This window comes from Canis lupus, chromosome 25, assembly GCF_011100685.1.
Source record: "Canis lupus familiaris isolate Mischka breed German Shepherd chromosome 25, alternate assembly UU_Cfam_GSD_1.0, whole genome shotgun sequence".
Classification (NCBI taxonomy): Eukaryota; Metazoa; Chordata; class Mammalia; order Carnivora; family Canidae; genus Canis; species Canis lupus.
The window spans coordinates 7,963,179-7,981,593 of NC_049246.1; the positions used below are offsets into that span (position 1 = coordinate 7,963,179).

General features: G+C 39.8%; 1 protein-coding gene across 1 annotated transcript in view; it reads right to left on the reverse strand.

The window, feature by feature from the left end:
• The window catches only part of FRY (FRY microtubule binding protein), a 260,730-nt gene that overhangs the window by 76,896 nt on the left and 165,419 nt on the right, over positions 1–18,415 (reverse strand). The window contains exons 32-37 of the mRNA XM_038573337.1: positions 14,240–14,496; positions 13,610–13,756; positions 12,128–12,296; positions 10,871–10,961; positions 5,600–5,682; positions 101–251 (exon numbers count right to left, since the gene is read on the reverse strand). Coding sequence (XP_038429265.1) covers positions 101–251; positions 5,600–5,682; positions 10,871–10,961; positions 12,128–12,296; positions 13,610–13,756; positions 14,240–14,496 — 898 coding nt within the window. The remainder of the gene's footprint in view (positions 1–100; positions 252–5,599; positions 5,683–10,870; positions 10,962–12,127; positions 12,297–13,609; positions 13,757–14,239; positions 14,497–18,415) is intronic.

Here is an 18,415-nt window from a genome sequence, read left to right on the forward strand (position 1 = left end):
TTCATTTGGTGGGACCTGGAATGATTTCTCTCTTCTCATAGGAGTAAAAGTCCAGCCAAAGTTTAGCAGTCATTTTCCTCTACCCACACATGCCACTTACCTGTGGAGGGGACCCCGGGGAGTGATGGTTTCTGGAAGATAGTCAACCAGAGGGGCCCAGCATCCTCCAGTACAAGGCATGGGAAGGGGCTGTGGCTGTTTGGTCTCTGTAATAGTCAACAGCCAGCCCGTATAGGGAGAAATTGGGTCATCTATAGGGTGAGAAAGACAAGCGTGTGTTATTTTAGGAAGAGATGATTTTTGTTTTCCCTATTTGGTGTTTGTAGAAAGAGTCTTACAAAATTTAGGCTAGTAAAAATAACTTTCTAACCATCCCATTGGGTGAATAAATTATAGGATCAATGGGTTAGAATTACTTGATTAGATTTTTAGTTCCTTTATTTTTTGATAATCTAATATACAATTATGCATTATAGAGCAATGGAAAATACAGACGCACAAAGAAAACACTAAATCATGTAAATCCCCACCACTGTGAGAACTTGGTCTTTCTCCAATCTTCCCCATTGCAATAAAATATAATTCCATATTTCCATTTTGCTCAGGACAGGAGCCTTAGAGCTATCCCTGACTTCTCTGTCACATCTCACATCCAACTTATCATCATCATAATGATGAGGATAAAAGTAATAATAAAAATAATAACAAAGAGTAAACACAGAGAGTACTTCCTTTATACCAGGTACTGCTCTATGTATTGCACATCATTTTTTTTAAAGATTAATTTATCTGAGGAGGGAGGGGCAAAGAGGGGAGAGGGATAGAAGGAGGAGAGGGAAGAGAGAGAAGAGAGATAGAGACACTGAGTCTCAAGCAGACTCCCTGCTGAACTCAGAGCCTGACATGGAGCTTGATCTCAAGACCCTGAAATCACAACCTAAGTTGAAATCAAGTCAGATGCTCAACCATCTGAGCCACACAGGTGCCCCTGCATTGCACATATTCATAGCCCAAAAATAAGTGTCTCTTATTGCTACTTTACAGAGGGGAAACAGAGGTTAGGTAACTCGGCATCATATTCAGTGAATGCTACCTTCAAAACATCCAGAATAAGACCACTTTTCACCATCTCCAGCACTGCCAATGTAAGCCACCACGTTCTTTTACATGGTGACTGCAATGGCCTCCGTACTATGCCCTCCTTCCATCCTTGCCCTTCTACAGCCTGTTTTCCAGAGCAGCCACAGCAATCCTTTAAAAACAGAAGTTTATTTATGTCTTTTTCTCTGCTTGATACCCTCCACTGGCTCCCTTTTCCATTCAAAATGAAAGTCCAAACTCTACACCCTGCCGTTTAAGGCCTTTCAAGGTCTTCTTGCTGTTACTCTCTTGGCTTGTCTCCTACAACCATCCTCCTTGCTTGCACCACCCTGGTCATTCTGGCTTTCTTGTAACAACAAGTGTGATCACTTGAGGTACCGTCCAGCTTCAAGGCCTCCATGTCTAGCATTCCCTTTGGCTGCAGTGCTCTTCCCTGGAGAGCCTGTGGCTCTTTCACCTCACACAGGTCTCTACTCAAGTATCAGTTTATCTCAGAGGATTTCCGGGACCACTCTATTTAAAGTCCTCCCCCCCCCCACCCCCGCCCGGCTGTCATTTTCTAACCTCTCATCAGGGTTTAGTTTTCCTTCCTGGCACAGATCACCCATTCACTGACTCTGAGTGCCTCCTCCAACTCTCATATAAACTCCACCACCCCAGAAACTTTATTTTTGTTCATGGTTTCCCTAGTACCTAGAACAGTATCTCACATGCAGCAGGGAATAAAATATTTTTTGAATGGATGACCTCCTCAACATATCTTTAAAGTAAACACAGCAGCGAATTTCAAAACAACGAACCTTAAACCTGAAGGAGCTAGAAAAAGATCAAACCCCAATCTGGGAGAAGGAAGATGAAATCATAAAGTTAGAGAAGAAATAAAGAATATAGAAACTTAAAAAAAAAAAAAAAAAAAAAGAACAGATCAATGAGACCAGGAGCTGGTTCTCAGAAAAGATGAAGAGGATTGATAAACCTTTAGCCAGACTCATCATGGAGCTCTTTCTTATAATGCTCTCAGTAGAGTCCAGGGGCATTCAAAGACAAGCAGTTCCACTGGGGGCCACATGAGTCCAGTAGATGGCTTCAGACAAGCTGGCTCAATACTGGGATAGCTTGTAGTGTATTAAGAAGAAGGATGTATTAGATCATCTTCAGGCAATTTCTACCATATGAAGTTTTTCTTGGCAGCACTTTTAAAAGGCAGTGAGAGGTGACAGATTGGAGGCTGCTGGTCCTATGTAGAATGCTGGTCTTCACGGTTAGCAGAGCCAGTAGAGGGGGTGTCTTCCCATTGTGAAGATTGGGGCTTGGAGCAAGGGCAGGCATGAGGACACAGCCCATTTCTAGGATGTCAGAGAAGGGAGTTTCCAGGGGTAAGGTCAGGATTTGCCTCAGAAAGTAACTGTTGGTTCTTACTAACACACCAAAAATTGAGCAGCTGGAACCCTATAAATTCTTGGCCATTGACCTTGGCCACAACAGGTTTAGCCCAGAAAAAAATGTAAAGTATATGTGACAGCTCTTCATCTCAGACCTCCCATTAAATTACCTACGGAAAGTTTCACTTTCAGCAAATTAATGTTTTGAGTAACCATCTAGGATAAGCTAATTGCAAAATGCACTCGTAAGTATTCAGCTGCTGTATAATAAAACTTAAAAGGAGAGCAAAAGTGGGAAGAATATCAAAGAATTAAGAAAAAAATAAACTTGTGAGATTTCTGATAGGAAAGGATATACCTTTGTTTCAGTGATGTTCTCAGATACACATCTGATCAGCAAAAATGTGCTGGATTTTTAGTGATTGGATTAGGAATAAGTTGGCCTGAAACTGCTTTTCTACAGTTAGGTCTAAACTATTAGGACTCAGCTGCTATCTAGCTCAACTAGTTTTATCCTTATTATAGGGTTAAATACACCAGCATATGGCCTTGGAGAATAATCCAGATATTATAAGTAGTTCTAAAAAGGCTTACATAATATTGGTAGGAAGATCTTTATAGATCTAGGCCTAAATCCTGTTTGTTTGTTTGGTTGTTTTTTTTGTCCATTTTACTCAAGATAGTACAGGTGTTGTTGGTTTTTTTTTTTTTTTTTAATAATAGAAAATACTCTCAAGAGGCTGTACACAGTCCTTTCATCTGGGTAAACACAGATTATGAAGCCTTAGGGCACTAGGTCTCTCCTGATTCCTTCTTATTCTTCCTATCTTTACTGATCTTCCCAGGAATTCAGGGAGAAAACAATTGCCCTTAACATACACCAGATGCTTGGCCATAAGGTTTTGGAATTGAGCCTACCAATCTTTGCTTTTCTTATGGCATAGGCCATTTCCCCCACTGTGTAGATAGAACCAAAAATACATCAGGGAGGACCCAGTTACCAAAGTCATAAGGGGATTTGTGCCCTATTAAATGTGCTGCTTCCTCCAGACAACCAGAGTTAAATTCCCTTACTTAAACACCTGAAAAATGATCTTAGTATATATTCTCTGGGCTTTTCAGTGATGAGAATATGTTAACTCGATTTCATTTTCTCTTATAATGAATAATTTAAAATATAAGCTCTCAGTTTCCAAAAGACATGCTATGAACTTGAATTTCTCTGGTCAACAACTGTATCCTGTAAAGGATATTACTGACACATGACTCAACTGAATGCAAATTCTTTTTTTAATTTAAATTCAATTAGCCAACATATAGTGCATCATTAATTTCAGATGTAGTGTTCAGTAATTCATCAGTTGTGTATGACACCCAGTGCTCATCACATCATGTGGCCTCCTTAATGTGAATTCGAATCCTGTACCAAAATTTTGCCATTAAAATGCTGTTTATGCTGGCACAATAAATTTATAACACAACATTTCTAGGTGAAATAGAGGCCATGATGATAACATTAGACTTCTTTTTATGACTTTCATAACTATTCACTACAGGTTTTTTCCTCTTCACAAATATTTCTATTACTTTTTCTTTTTGTCCCTTTAAGCCAGTGATATGAGTTTGTATAATGACATAATTATCTTGTTTTATTATAATTATCCTCTGAAATTCACTATTTATGTATTTTCAAAATGATTAAAATTACTTTATTATACCATTTCTATCAAAGTCTATGTCCTGGACCTAGAGAAAAGAGATACACTTTAAAAGAACCAACTGGCAAAGACAGCAATATTCTTGATGCAAAATCCACAGTCATAGAGTATTATGTTTTGTTATTATGTTCGTCACATTCTGGGGTGGGGGGAGGGTCAGGATTTGATGGCTTCACCTTTTCATGATGCTTTTTTCCCCCTTCATTCTGAGTTACTAACTATTGCATTGTAACCAGGCTTTTCTTGAACCACAATTCTCAATTTCTCAATGACTACTCTCCTCATCTGTAAAATCTAGTCCCATCTAAAACTGATGGTCAGTACCCCTGAGATTTAAGACATTCAGTGTTTGGATGGTATGGTCCTCTGATGGGGCAAAGAGAGAAAAGAAAATACAGCTTTATTATCCCTCAGACTTATGGTCCTAGTAAGAAGCTATATAAGGACATAGTTGAAACTCAACCTAAGTTAAAGTATGGCAATTATATGTGGATTTTAGACATCCTTCCAATTGGTATTTTCAATGCTGAAGAAGGGCCTATTTGTGCATTACGAAGCAGAGTCAGGGCAGCTGAAATATGGTGTGATTACAACTATGTAGGTCTTACCCACTCTGTACATTTTCCATAAAACAGAACAAATCAGAACAACAGCTATAGCTACAAAGGTCCTATGCATTGACAAATGAACCTAACTCATGAAATACTATCATATTTACAATTTCCACAAAAATAGACAGATAAATAGTTTATCTGATTTCCTCAGCATACTGAAATGTCACAGGGAGTATTCTTTGGTTCCAGAATTTCTGCAACTTGTGACCAAGTGATATCCTTTACCTGCCCAGTATCCACAGAAGCTGTTCAGGCTTACACAAAATGAATGAATGCATTGACCTCTTTGGTGTTCCCACCTTCCCAGGGTATGAAGAAATTCCTGTGACAATTCTATCTCCTAGTTCAGTGAGGTTTTCACTCGGCTACTAGGACTATGCCATTGAGAGATTCAATGTGAAAACAGATCCTACCCTGGGCAAGCTGACTCACAGGGCTTAAAGGTCAAATCCATTCCTAAGATAGTTTGAAAAAATGAACGGCAACATTTGTTCTCTAACAGGGCAATTCTTAATAGTGTTTTCCCACCTGCATCACCAAGGAAAAATGCCAAGAATATAAACATACAGATTTGGGCAGTAGTTTGAAGTCTTCTAATTTTTATTTGTCACCGTGTGGCTTTTTATTTTTAAGGTGCTGACTATGCTCACCTGCATAGTTGGATTACATGGTTACTTAATATTTATGGGTCTTTTCTGAGTAATTAGAACAGGAATAATCAAAATGCTCATTTTTCCACTCCCCAACCACCTGTATTCCATCTGAACAACCTGCTGGTACTTACTTTTATCTTCATCATATGATCCTCCAGAGCTATTGCTGTATCTTGACTCTAGGCGGGTGTGGGCTCTGATGACGTTACTAAACCTTCAAATACAAGAACAACCGTTGGAAATACTGATGTGTGTATGTGTGCTGTTGCTCATGAAAACATACCACTATTTAGTGGCTGAGTTTCTGGCAACGTGTTCCAATGATGCTTTTCTTAAAGGAATACTATAAGAATTGTACCTGAAGCATTTTGTTCTCCTTGAGAGGGCCAGTGCTCACCCTTGCTCAGAAGCACAAGTTCAAGCCTTGCCAAGATAACTATTTTAAGGCTAGTACTTGAATGGAGCCAGAAAATAACATTTGTTTGGAAAGAAAATGGGAATGACACTGAATCATTTGAGTCCCCTATTCACTGAACAATTTGAACCCCTGATTCACATGGTAGCCTGGCAATAGGTCAATAAATAGTTGCTGATTGATTAAGTCAAATTAAATAGAATTGGAGATATACAAAAGTGATTTCATAACAAATCTTGGACTTTATCAGCTTTACAGTTTCCCTTAAAAATGATCTGAAGAAAAAAAAAATGATCTGAAGATTTTCCCAAACTGTGAAACATCCAACTATAAGATACTAGTTATTATATTTCTACCTTGAATTTCTAGGTTGTCTTGCCTTCCCTCTTCAGGGCACCAAAGGCTTTCAAATCAATAGTATTTTTGTCATCTAAAGGCCTACAATGTAGGGCAAGGATGTGGTTGAGGGGAAGTGATGATAAAACATTGTCTATGTTTATTTTATATAAAATGATACAGACATGTTTCATCATATATATATATTCTACAATTAAGAATTGTAGAATGGATGACAATCCTTCTCTTTTCCCTTGAGATACATCTAAAGCAGTGTGAGGCAGAGGTTATGAAGCCAAGATGAATGAGAACAGCAAGCCCCTTCCATTATATATATGCAGTCAAAGCAAATAATTAAGGCTCTATAGAAAAATCTGGGAAATTCAAACCATAGCAGGTATGCTCCCCTTCATTACTGACAAGTGTTCTGCCTTAATTGACAACAGATCAACACTTATTTCCCTCTAGAACACTGGGGAATGCAGGGCTATAACTGTCCTCTAGTATGGAGAAGAAGATATGCTTTAGGAAAAAGCACTGGATGTGCCATTAAGATTCCTACCTTGTATAACCTCAGAATATTGAGGTTCATCACTGAGTCATCAGTGGCTTAGATTTGATGAACATGGAAATGTAAGACTATAATAACTTTAGTTTTATTCACCTCTTAGATGTTTATAGCAGCTTTTTCTTTCCCGTGACAGAGCCATATTTTCCCTAATAACACTGTATTTCAAGCTTTATTGTCATATCTTTTGGGCTATTGCTTTGTGAATCCATAAAACAGAACAGCTAGGACATCTGCTCAGTCTGTCTATATCAGACTGAACTTATGAAATTAGGAAAGTGACAAACTTATCACTTTTTAAAAAGATTTTATTTATTTATGAGAGACACAGAGAGAGAGGCAGAGACATAGGCAGAGGGAGAAGCAGGTTCCCCACAAGGAGCCTGATGTGGGACTCGATCCCAAGACTCCAGGATCACACCCTAAGCCGAAGGTGGACACTCAACTGCTGAGCCACCCAGGCATTCCAACTTAACCACTTTTTGAAGATGTCCTTTAATCATACTTGTGCTGATTAAATGCCAAGTAAAAAACTTTGTATGCTTGAGCCCAGACCTCATTCAGCAAGGAACAAAATCAGGGAAATGAAAGAATTCCACATCTGGAGATTTCTATGGGACAGAGGGCTCATGAACCATCTAGTCTATGCTGGCCTTATAATCATGTTCTGGAAGGACCAGGCAGGAAAGAACTGTAGAATGGATGACAATCCTTCCCTTTTCCTTTGAGATGCATCTAAAGGGGTGTGAGGCAGAGGTTATGAAGCCAAGATGAACAAGAGCAGCATGCCCCTTCCATACTATTCTCTTTACTCTGGGAAGGTCAAAACTATAATGTAATAAAGTGTAAGCTTGGGTCGGGTTGAGGGAGTAAAAACTGGCTCCTAAGAGTAAAATCTGCTATTTTGCTTTGCTTTCCTGACTTGAAGAAAATAATTTTTGGTTTAGGGTTTAGAGGAATTTGAAGGACAAAATGTTTCTCTAAATTTTCTCTTGCTGATTTAGCTCAAATTAATACTTAGGCAACTTTTTGTAGATTATTAATCTCTACCCCTGTGTCAACAGAGATTACCAGAAATTTATACATGTGAAGCTTATTGCTTTGCTCCCTAGGAAAAATCCTTTCATGGAACTATAAATTTATCAAATAAGCACTTATTAAGGGTTGATGTACTGAAAATACTTATGGAGTTTGGTTCTGCATATTTTACCAACTGCTATAAACAGCTATTTTAATAAAAAATGTGTTCACTTGTTGTTTAATAAAAAATACTACTCAATAAATCCTTCTTTGAATTTAGGGTAGTTTCCATTAGTAGCTTCCAATGAATCATTTTCATTTATTTTTACATACTGAAAGTTATGAAATTCACTGTATTCTTCTTTGTTACTTTGGCTATTGAAGAACTCAAGGTTAGGTTAATATTAACTTTTACTAGTTTTCCTTAATGAGGACTTGAAGACTTTTGACACAACTATCTTCCTCTCCCCTTAGCTTGGCTCTTATTCTTTTATTATTGTTTTAAAGGTATCAGACCTATCCAAACATTTTGTTAGTAGATATGATAATATTAAATAGTGAAATACATCAAAGGACCATTGACCTAACCAAAAAAACATGGCATCAGGCCTGCTTTTTTGCACAATTATATGGCGCCCTCTGGAGCCCAATAATGTATTTTGGTGACCAGTACCCCCAGGAGTTGGGTAACACAGCAGCCTGGTCAGTATTTCTAACCAATTGTATCTGTAGACTCTTTGCCTACAAGGACTGTAAAGAACAGAGGAAGTAACTGTCTTCTGTAATGGGGTTAGCAAGAGGGAGGGAGATAAGTGTTTGGACAGCTTATCTCTGGGGCTGTGAGATTTCTCCCATTTTCATTCACATACTGAATAAACATCAAAGAATTCCGACTATGTGCAGCATAGTAGGCTAATCATTAAGGATAGCAATATGTATACAAGATGTATGGTCTCTATTTTCCAAGAATGAAAATCTAGTGGTTGAGAAAAGCATGTGTACTAGTACCTATAAATCAACCTGACAGGGTCTACAAGGAAGAAACAGTAATGAGTAGTTCAAGAGACATATGGTATTTTACACTGAAGGCGCAGTCTACTTTCATAGAAAAGAGAGAATGTATTAGAGATATAGTGCAGGTGGGGTATAGGATCAATAGAATAATGGTATCCTTTGGGATAAAATATTCATTTATGTATGACATATGTATATAAATATGACCAATAAAGCTACAGGTAAATAGATATAGCCATTATAAAAGAACCAGATATATATAGCATATATATAAAAAAGTGTGGGTACATACTGGCTTTCCAATGGCCAGCACTGACAGAGGAGGAAAGCAAGAGTTAAACAAGAAAGCCTCTATTGGAGGTGCTCTCTGGTCTTGATATTACAGAAATGACTGACTTAATTTCAAGAGCCACCACTAAAAACTTGGGCAGGACACTCAGGACTCTTGTCCCAAAGGGGCCTTTGTAGTAAGATGTTAATATATAGACATGTATCACCTTTCTACCCTAAATAAAATTAAGATGGAAAATTCAGTCTAGACAATAAATGATAAAGAATGTTACACACCAACTAGAAAGAAGAAATATCTTTAGAGAAATATAATGTGATTATTCACCATGAGGAAGTTTTCCAAAGAAGGTACTAACAAATACAGATTAAAAACATGTTAATATTCTTGTATTGTCACTGACATACAGAGTATGAATACCTTTACTCATTTCAGAGTAAATTTATATTCTAATAAAGGCCTTCAGAGAGAAAGGCCTTTATTAGACATCTGTAAAGGACGAGGTCTATGATCATGATCCACTGGGTTTGGGCTTTTAGCCTGAAGGAAGGCTCATGTGGATGAGCATCTGCCTAAAGGCAGTACAGCAACCCAGGATTGAATGTACTGAGGAATCTGATAAGGGTCTGAATTGCAAATAAGCCTTCAGAACTCCACAGGCAGTCCCTCTTATGTCAGATACCTTCCACCAGCAGCCCCCCTGCCATATTACCATGCACAGGTTGAAAGCCTGAGGATGGTCATGAAACATCTAGAAACATTATTTTCATTATGTGATCTATTGCATTTTCTCCATTATGAATTTGTGAGTATATTATCCTTGCCACTAGTTTCTTAAGTGAAAGGGCTCCTCAGGAGTTTTCACTAGAAAATGCTCAGCCTAAGCAGTTTCAACACTAGGAGAATCATTCTAATTTTTATTTCATTTTTTAAAAGATTTTATTGATTGATTGATTGTGCAAGTCGGGGGAGGGGCAGAGGGAGAGGGAGAGCATCCTTAAGCAGACTCCCCTCTGAGCACGAAGCCGGAAGCAGGGCTCCATCTCATGATCCTGAGATCAAGACCTGAGCCAAAATCAAGAGTCGGATGCTTAACTACTGAGCCACCCAGGTGCCCCATCATCTGTTTTTTAATTTGAGTCCTATTTCTTTCTTTTTGTTTGTTTCTCTGCTCTTCACAATTAACTACAGGAAACAGTGATGCAGATTTTATTTACTTATGAGTAGCTTCTGGGCAATGTAAAGGGGCAAGAGAAATACCATTAAAGAGCTAATGTGAAGGGGATAGAGGCTTCTTTTAGCAGAAAAAGGCAGTGCTGTTAGTTAACCAAAATTGACAATGTAAAAATGAAATAAAAATTATGACATTTCATTGAACTCACCCCCAGACAACTGCCCAATCTCTAAGCAATCATTCTGCAATCAGATTTGAAAATTTCACATGGAAATTCCCTCTAATTCCAGAGGGTCTGTGCCCTCTAACAGAACAACCAGTGGTTTTTAGTAAGCCCTGCATAAGTAAGTGGGATCCAGCCACCAGAATGACATCCCTCTTAATCTTTCTCTCCTCTGGCTTTTCTCAGGGAGAAATCATTATCTTTAGGGATATACAGAGCAGAATCAGAGTCCCTTTGTGTTTCTAAAAGCAAAGAAGAATTTAATTGTATATGTATAATTTATGAAACACCACAAATTCTTACTGATCCCTTTGTATATTGCTAAAAGTTATACTGGATATTAAGCCAAATTTGTGTACCAACCTCTCATCAGATTCTTTCAGTATCTTGCTCTCCTCGGCATCTGGGAAACTGTCCTGGCCAGCAACCACTGTGTTGCTGCTGGAAGTGGTTCCTATAGGTAGGATTAGAAAAAAATGTAGGGGTAAGGGTTTAAACCCAGGTCCCAAGTAATTACAGTGAAGGATTTCTCATAAAATCTCATGTTTGAAAGATTCCTTACATCTTCTATACAATCTCAAACATTCTAAACAAACTTCTACGCCCACAGTACTGAAATGAGAGAATCCCAGACATGTGTTATGCTCAAACCAAATTCCTTAACTCTCTTATAAAGTGAGGCTACAACATTCTTGAATCCCCTTCTTCCTAACCACTTAGGTAATGAGCTTATTTATAGTGGCTGACCCTGCCACTTACTGCTTTAGTATTTCTGGGTCCAGGAGTTATTAAACTAATGTTAGTGAAGAAAGTCCAAGTACCTAGAGTTTCTGATCCCTGGGCCACTGTTACTCTGTGAGAACATGTCTGGCAGCAGGCGCAGGGCAAACAGAGGGCATAAGAGACCAGGAGACAAGGGAGATTTGAAGGTGGTTACAATATTAGGAAAATCAAAAGGAAGGAACTTAAGGAGGATGCTATATATTTCATAAAATGATGCCGAGAAGCCAATTTATTGCAAGTGATAATACCATTGAGGAGCATTTTAGTTAACCCTGGGAGACTATTAGCCAAGAAAATTCCATAGATACGAGAAGGAGGGTCTAGAAATGAGATTCCTAAGTGATTGCTATGTCCTGCCAGGGATCAGTCTAAAGTATAAAGCTCCATGGCTTACCAGTACCAGGTCACTGACTGATGGTCACCCTTCTAAAATGATTTTATTAAACAACAATGCCCTTGAGGAATCTCAGCTATTTTGAATCTATCTTTTTTTTTTTTTAAGATTTTATTTTATTTATTTAATTGAGAGAGAGAAAGAGGGAGCATGAGATCAGGCATGAGCAGGAGGAGGGGCAGAGGGAGAAGGAGAAGCAGACTCCCCACTGAGCAGGGAGCCTGATAGAGGACTTGATCCTGGGACCCTGGTATCACGACCTGAACTGAAGGCAGACAATTGACTGAACCACCTAGGCGCCCCTAAAGCCATCTCTTAAATGAAAGTTTATACAGGAAGAAGAAAAAGTAACATACACATACACTCTTATCCCTTCAGTGCTCTCCATAAAGGAAAATCCAGAGATCCAAGACAAGATGCCCACCCAGCTGCCCTTCCCCTACCAGAGGCTGCTGCGGAGGCCTTGCTGCTGGCTGCAAAGCGGTAGAAGGGCGGGTTGTCACAGTGCTGGACAATGGGGTTTACTGGCTCCGTCTGCTGCAGCTCAAAGAGAAGCTCTTCCATGGTCTGAATGGTGTTGTTACGGCACAAATATATCGCCACCTTTTTAATCTGAGAAGAAACACGGAACACAAGGGATGTCTTCTAGAGCCTCGCCCACAAGAATGCTAGACTGTAACCTATTCCTTTCAATGAATGTGTCATCCTCAGAGCTGCCATCCTGGTGGCTCAGCTTTGCAGTCTCCTAGTGTGAACCAAAATGTTTGGATTAAAATTTGCCTCTCTTCACATGCATGTCTGATAGGGCCACTTGGTAAAGGCCTGAACTTCCCTAGTGGCCAGGTTTACAAAACTTATGGGGCACATGAATTCTCTCTAAACTGAAAACTTGCCACCTAAGGCCTTATCTAGAAAGAATTTTATTTGTACAAACCGCGGGAAAAACTGCTAGTTATTTTTGTTTAAATAAGGAATCCAGCCCCCTGCTCTTCTCCCCTAGAAAAAAAAATTAGCTATTTGTATGGTTTTAAATTTTAAAAACAACTCTGAATTAAAGCTCTGAATTACTGTGGCCCTCACAGTCAAACCTAAGGCAGGGAATCTGCAGTAGGGCTTAGGTGGTTCAAAGAGGCAGGCAGGCAGAAAGTCTCTTGGAAGATCAAACAGCACACAAATGCCAATTGAGTTAGGGTTTAAAAAAATGCTGTTGTCTCATTGATCATATCACCTTTATTTGATTTTAAAGATTTTATTTATTTATTCATGAGAGACATGCAGAGAGAAGCAGAGACATAGGCAGAGGGAGAAGCAGGTTCCTTGAGGGGAGCCTAATGTGGGACTTGATCCCAGGACCCCAGGATCAAAACCTGAGCAGAAGGCAGACGCTCAAACACTGAGCCACCCAGGTGCCCTGATCATATTAGCTTTAAAGACAAACACTAAATATCATATATCTCAGGAAGATTTCTCTCTTATTTCTCTCCTACCACTTACATGTGAAGAGAAACACTTGGATACTCTCCATTTTTATTTTGTTTTAAGAGCATCAAGATGTAACCATGAAACATTCTTATGAGCCATAATACAATGTTTTGCTGAGTTTCCCTTACATATTGGGTCTACTGTTTACAGAAGGCAGCTTTTAGTAACTCTTAGGAAAATATCTACCCCTTAATTCATAATAAGTTTCTGCATCCAAAGGCTTAGAAAGACGATGACAGAGGTGTCACAGGACACTGTAGCCTGCTTCCCAGGGGGCAGAAGGAAACTTTTTATGTAATATCTAGGTAAGCTCACAGGAGATTAGGGTGATGGACAAAATTTGACATCTCCATTTTCCTCAGTGCCAAGAGCATATTGTGACTTGTAATTGCAAATACAACTGACAGGATCACCGACTCCTGAAAAGTCTGAGGCACACTTACGTAGGGCAAGAGGAGCGTGTCACTGCTAACTCCACACAGGCTGATCAGGAACTGCAAGGTGATCCTCAGGTTGTTGCTCCATTTCTCGTTGTTGGCTAACGCATTCCAAGCATTTTCCATTTCCGGGCCAGGAACTTCATCTCCGTACTAGAACAAACGAGATAAACATTGGCCCAGGAGGCATGTGGGGAAAATGTCAGGATGCAAAATGTTTGATTAAAACTTGTTATAAGGGTCATTGCTATCTCAAAATCCTAAGAAGGAGTAGACCTGGCCAATCCTCAGAAAGAGGCCAATTTTCAGTGATTTATAATGCACCAATCAGTAACGTATGTGCTTATTCTCATGATTTTTAATATGTTAGGGTTCTCATTTTTCTTTTCATTATTACCTTTAAAAATCATGGTAAAGTACACATAACATAAAGTTTGCCATTTTAAGCATACAGTTCAGTGGTATTAAGTGAATTCACATTGTGGTGTAACCATCACCATGGCCCATGCCCTTGTCATGCGATTTTTTAATGGTAAGTGCTATTCATCCTGAGTTGGCAGCACAGGGTTTGGTTAACCCAGAGATTTTCCTGGCTGACAGATCCATGTCAGTGAGGCACGTATTCTCTGAGCTTACCTTGGCTGTCATGTACATGAGGTTGTTCAGGACCAGTGACGTAGCTTCAGGGGAGCCCCAGCCACTCCCTCGCAGCCCATGTGAAGTGGTGGCTTCTCCTTCCCGATCCTTGACGTCATCCTCTGGGCTGCTGGGGCTTGACCCTGGGAGGAGGAGCCTGCTGTCCACCAGCTCGATGTTGTGCAGCCAGGGCAGCAGATAGGTGAGCATGATCTGACGCCCATTCGGATGTGTGGTGGGGAATCGCTGGCTGACTTCTAAAGCGAATGGCAGTAACACAGAGCCCTATGTTACCTCATCAAGATAAACTAAGATATTAACATAGATCAAACAATGACATCAGTTTATAAAGCATTTTCATATACAGCAGCTCCTCAAGGCCTCAAAATCTTAAAACTGAGGCTTGTCCTCAAGCACCTTGCATCTGGCACCCTGGGGAGGGACGTCAGAGGGCACAGTGGGGAAAGCATAGGGCTTGGTAAAAGTGGGGTGAGGTGCAAGGCTATGGGAGAGGTGCAGCATAGGGCCCAGAACAAGGGGCTGGGAATCAGAAGGACATGGGATTAGATCCCAGGTCCTCCACATACCAGCTGCATGAAATCTGTGTTAGTTACCTAACCTCTTTATTCCTCAGTTTTCTCATCTGTGGAGTGGGACTAGTTGGGCTGCTGTGAGGATTAAGAGATAGAATCACAAGGTATATTATTATTATTATTATTATTATTATTATTATTAAAGATTTTATTTATTTATTCATGAGAGACACCCAGAGAGAGGCAGAGGGAGAAGCAGGCTCCCTGAGAGGAGCCTGATACAGGACTCAATCCCAAGACCCTGGGATCACGACCTGACCCAAAGGCAGATGCTCAACCACTGAGCCACCCAGGCATCCTTTATATGGTATATTATATTGTCAGCACAGTGCTGGTTATCCAGTAGGCTCTTCATAAACAGTGGTTAGGACTATTGTAACAGTGACTATTATCTTTCTGCTATACCAATATTTTAGCAGATGTCCTCCACAAACTCTTAGATGTAAAACTGAGAAGTGAAACTCCAGGAAGAACAGACCAATGTGTGGACTCATGTTCATGGTATCTACTTGAAAACCGTCAACTATGTGGAGGTGCATGCTCAATGCTGCACTTCATTTTATGAAATAAATGAATTAAAAGGGTAAAACGGGACATCCAGTCACCATTATTCTCTCTGATAGCATTTTTGCATTGTTTCACTGCCAGCAGCATTTAATTTTATGATCTGAATAAGCTTTCTATAGAAATAAAAGCACAGCATTACCTATATGTTCCAAGCTGCTTGTAATCTTTTATTTCTAACATCTAGAGAAGAAACGGTTTTATCCTAAGGGAAATTTGAAAGCATGGTCTGATGCACTTGTTATTATCCAGTGCAGCATGTAATCTCGTTTGGAGGGCTCTTGGCTGCTAAACAATAGAACAACACAGATGCCAGGAATTACACCAAGATAATCCACTAGATCCTGAAACAGTAGCCTTAATTGACTTGGCCCTTTTCCTAAAATTACAATTTTTTTTTTATTTTTAAGACTATGAATATATTTAATGCTGTGCCACAATAATCAGTGTTAAGCTGTGATGTTCCCCATAGCTCAAAATCTCAAAACTGACTTAATTTCTATACTTGATGGATGTGATAACTGCTATCATGAACTTTCCTGACACATAATCAGATCATAGGACATTTATGTATTTGACATACAGGGACTTTTCTGGGTGCAAGCCATTGTGCCAGGCACTATGGAGCCAGTAAGGACTCAAGGTTCAGTTCGCATCCCTGAGAAGGAAGCTCTGAGCAAGTTATGTTGACAGGTAAGCCTGGGGCAAGGTAGAAAGTGACAAAGGAGACAGAAAGGAACAAACAGTGATGTAGAAGTTCGGTGGAAGAAAAGGACTTCTGGTCATAGGGATTCAGGGCACTTTATGGCAGAAGAACTATCTTAAGTCTGCTAGCAAGGATCGGGAATTTGGAGGGGAATAAATCCTTCCAATCAGAGGGACAACTGCTATTAAAAATACATCTTTTAGCAATGGCATAAAAACCTGTAGTCCTTTTTTGTTCTTTTTTTGTTGTTGTTAATTTTTTTTTAAGATTTTATTCATTCACTCATGAGAGACACACACACACACACAGAGGCGGAGACAGAGGCAGAGGGAGAAGCAGGCTCCATGCAGGGAGCCTGATGTGGGCCTCAATTCCGGGACTCCAGGATCACACCCTGGGCTGAAGGCAGACGCTCAAATGCTGAGCCACCCAGGTGTCCCTGTAGTGGTTTTCTGAAGCAATGATTAATTTCTAACATATCACATGATTTGCTTATTTATGATGTTTATTACACCTTGACTGTCAGATCTAAGGTCCAGCTGTGTGAGAGTGGGTGGGGGGATATCTGTCTGAAGCATCCCAGGCACCTCGATCAGGGCCAGGATTGTAGAAGTCTTTCTGAAGGGAAATGAGGAAAAAAATGCCATAGGCAGGCAAACAACCCCCATGCACTCCTCCAAAAACAAATTAAAAAAAAAAAAAAAAAGAGAAGATGTCAGTGGGCTGCTCTGTCCATTTTCTGGCTCCTCTGGGAGGGGCCTGTGCAACTCGCCTGGCTACTTACAAGGAATTAACTCATCTGAAGTTACAGGCAATAAAAAAAAATCTTATCACGGGGTTTTTAGTGGGAAAACCAGTGAAAACAAGAGCTAGAAAATCTCTATAACACCTACACTCAATATCCCAAGCTGAGCTCATGATCTCTGCTTTGTCCTTAGCCTCCCCTTCTCGCTGGATTGGCTCTTGAGGTGGGGTTATCACCTACTACCTCCCAGATATCGTACCAGGGACTCCCTTCTCTATACCCTGCATGGTAGCCCTTGACTCTGGTCTCCTCTTTTTACTCCTACAAGCCTCATAATTTCCTCCGTGGAGCACTGTCATTGTTTCTCAACTGATCTCTCTTTTTAAAAATTTTTTATTTTTTAAAAGATTTTATTCATTTATTTGGCAGAGAGAGAGAGAGCACAAGCAGGGGGAGTGGTAGGCAGAGGGAGAGGGAGATGCAGGCTCCTCACTGAGTAGGGAGCCTGATGCGGGGCTTGATCCCAGGTCCTTGGGATCATGACCTGAGCCAAAGGCAGATGCTTAACCAACTGAGCCAGCCAAGCATCTCTGATCTTCCCTCTTTAGACTGGATGTTCTTTTACCCATCCTTCACATACAGTCAGTCTTTCTAAAATGCATTCCAATCTTGTTCCCCCCTCTCTTGTTTGAAACTATTCAGTGGCTTTCAGAACCCAATCAGTTTGTTGGACACCCTCCCTGTTCCCAGAGCTCTGGAGATTTCAAGAAGCACCTAGAGATCACCGTCCTACAAACTACTTAGGGCACAATGCTAAGCCTTCCAAGATTTGACTTCCATTTGTCTGCCCATGACCATCTCTAACTTTCCCTTATCCCTGCATGTTGTAGTAGTCAAACTGACCAGTACATAATCTCTCAAATGCAGCATGTTATTTTATACCTCTAAGTCAACCCACAAGCTATTTCCTTGGTCTGTAATACCTATCTACTTGCCTAATGTAATGTAAATTACTTGTCTGCTTTGCAAATTTCTACTCCTCTTTCCAACTGCAGCTCAGGCACTAACTTTTCCGGAAAGTCTTGCCTGATATTCCTGGCCCAGTAATTGATTATCCCCTCATCTTCTATCTCATACACAGAATATGCTTTTTATTGCATTTGTTGCTCTGTATCATAACCATATGGTTGCACATCTTTTTTTTTTTTATCACTAGATTATGACCCATTGATGGGAGACAGAATGTTTTATTCATGTTTGTGCTCCCAGGACCCAGTGACTGGCATATAGGTGGCATTCAAATCTTAGTTGATGTGAATAAAAATACATTTTAGTTTTCCAAGAAGAGAACTAGTTTATCAAGAAGGCTTTTCTGGAGTCCCTCCACTGTTTCAGGCATGAGGCAATGATGTGACTAATTCTTTTGCAGATAGATGGAGAGGTGTTCATAGTAGAAACAGATTTTCAATTAGGTCTTTTTTTTTTTTAAGATTAAGATCTTTTTGACTTAAAAGATTTTATTATTTATTCATGAAAGACACACACACACACACACACACACACACACA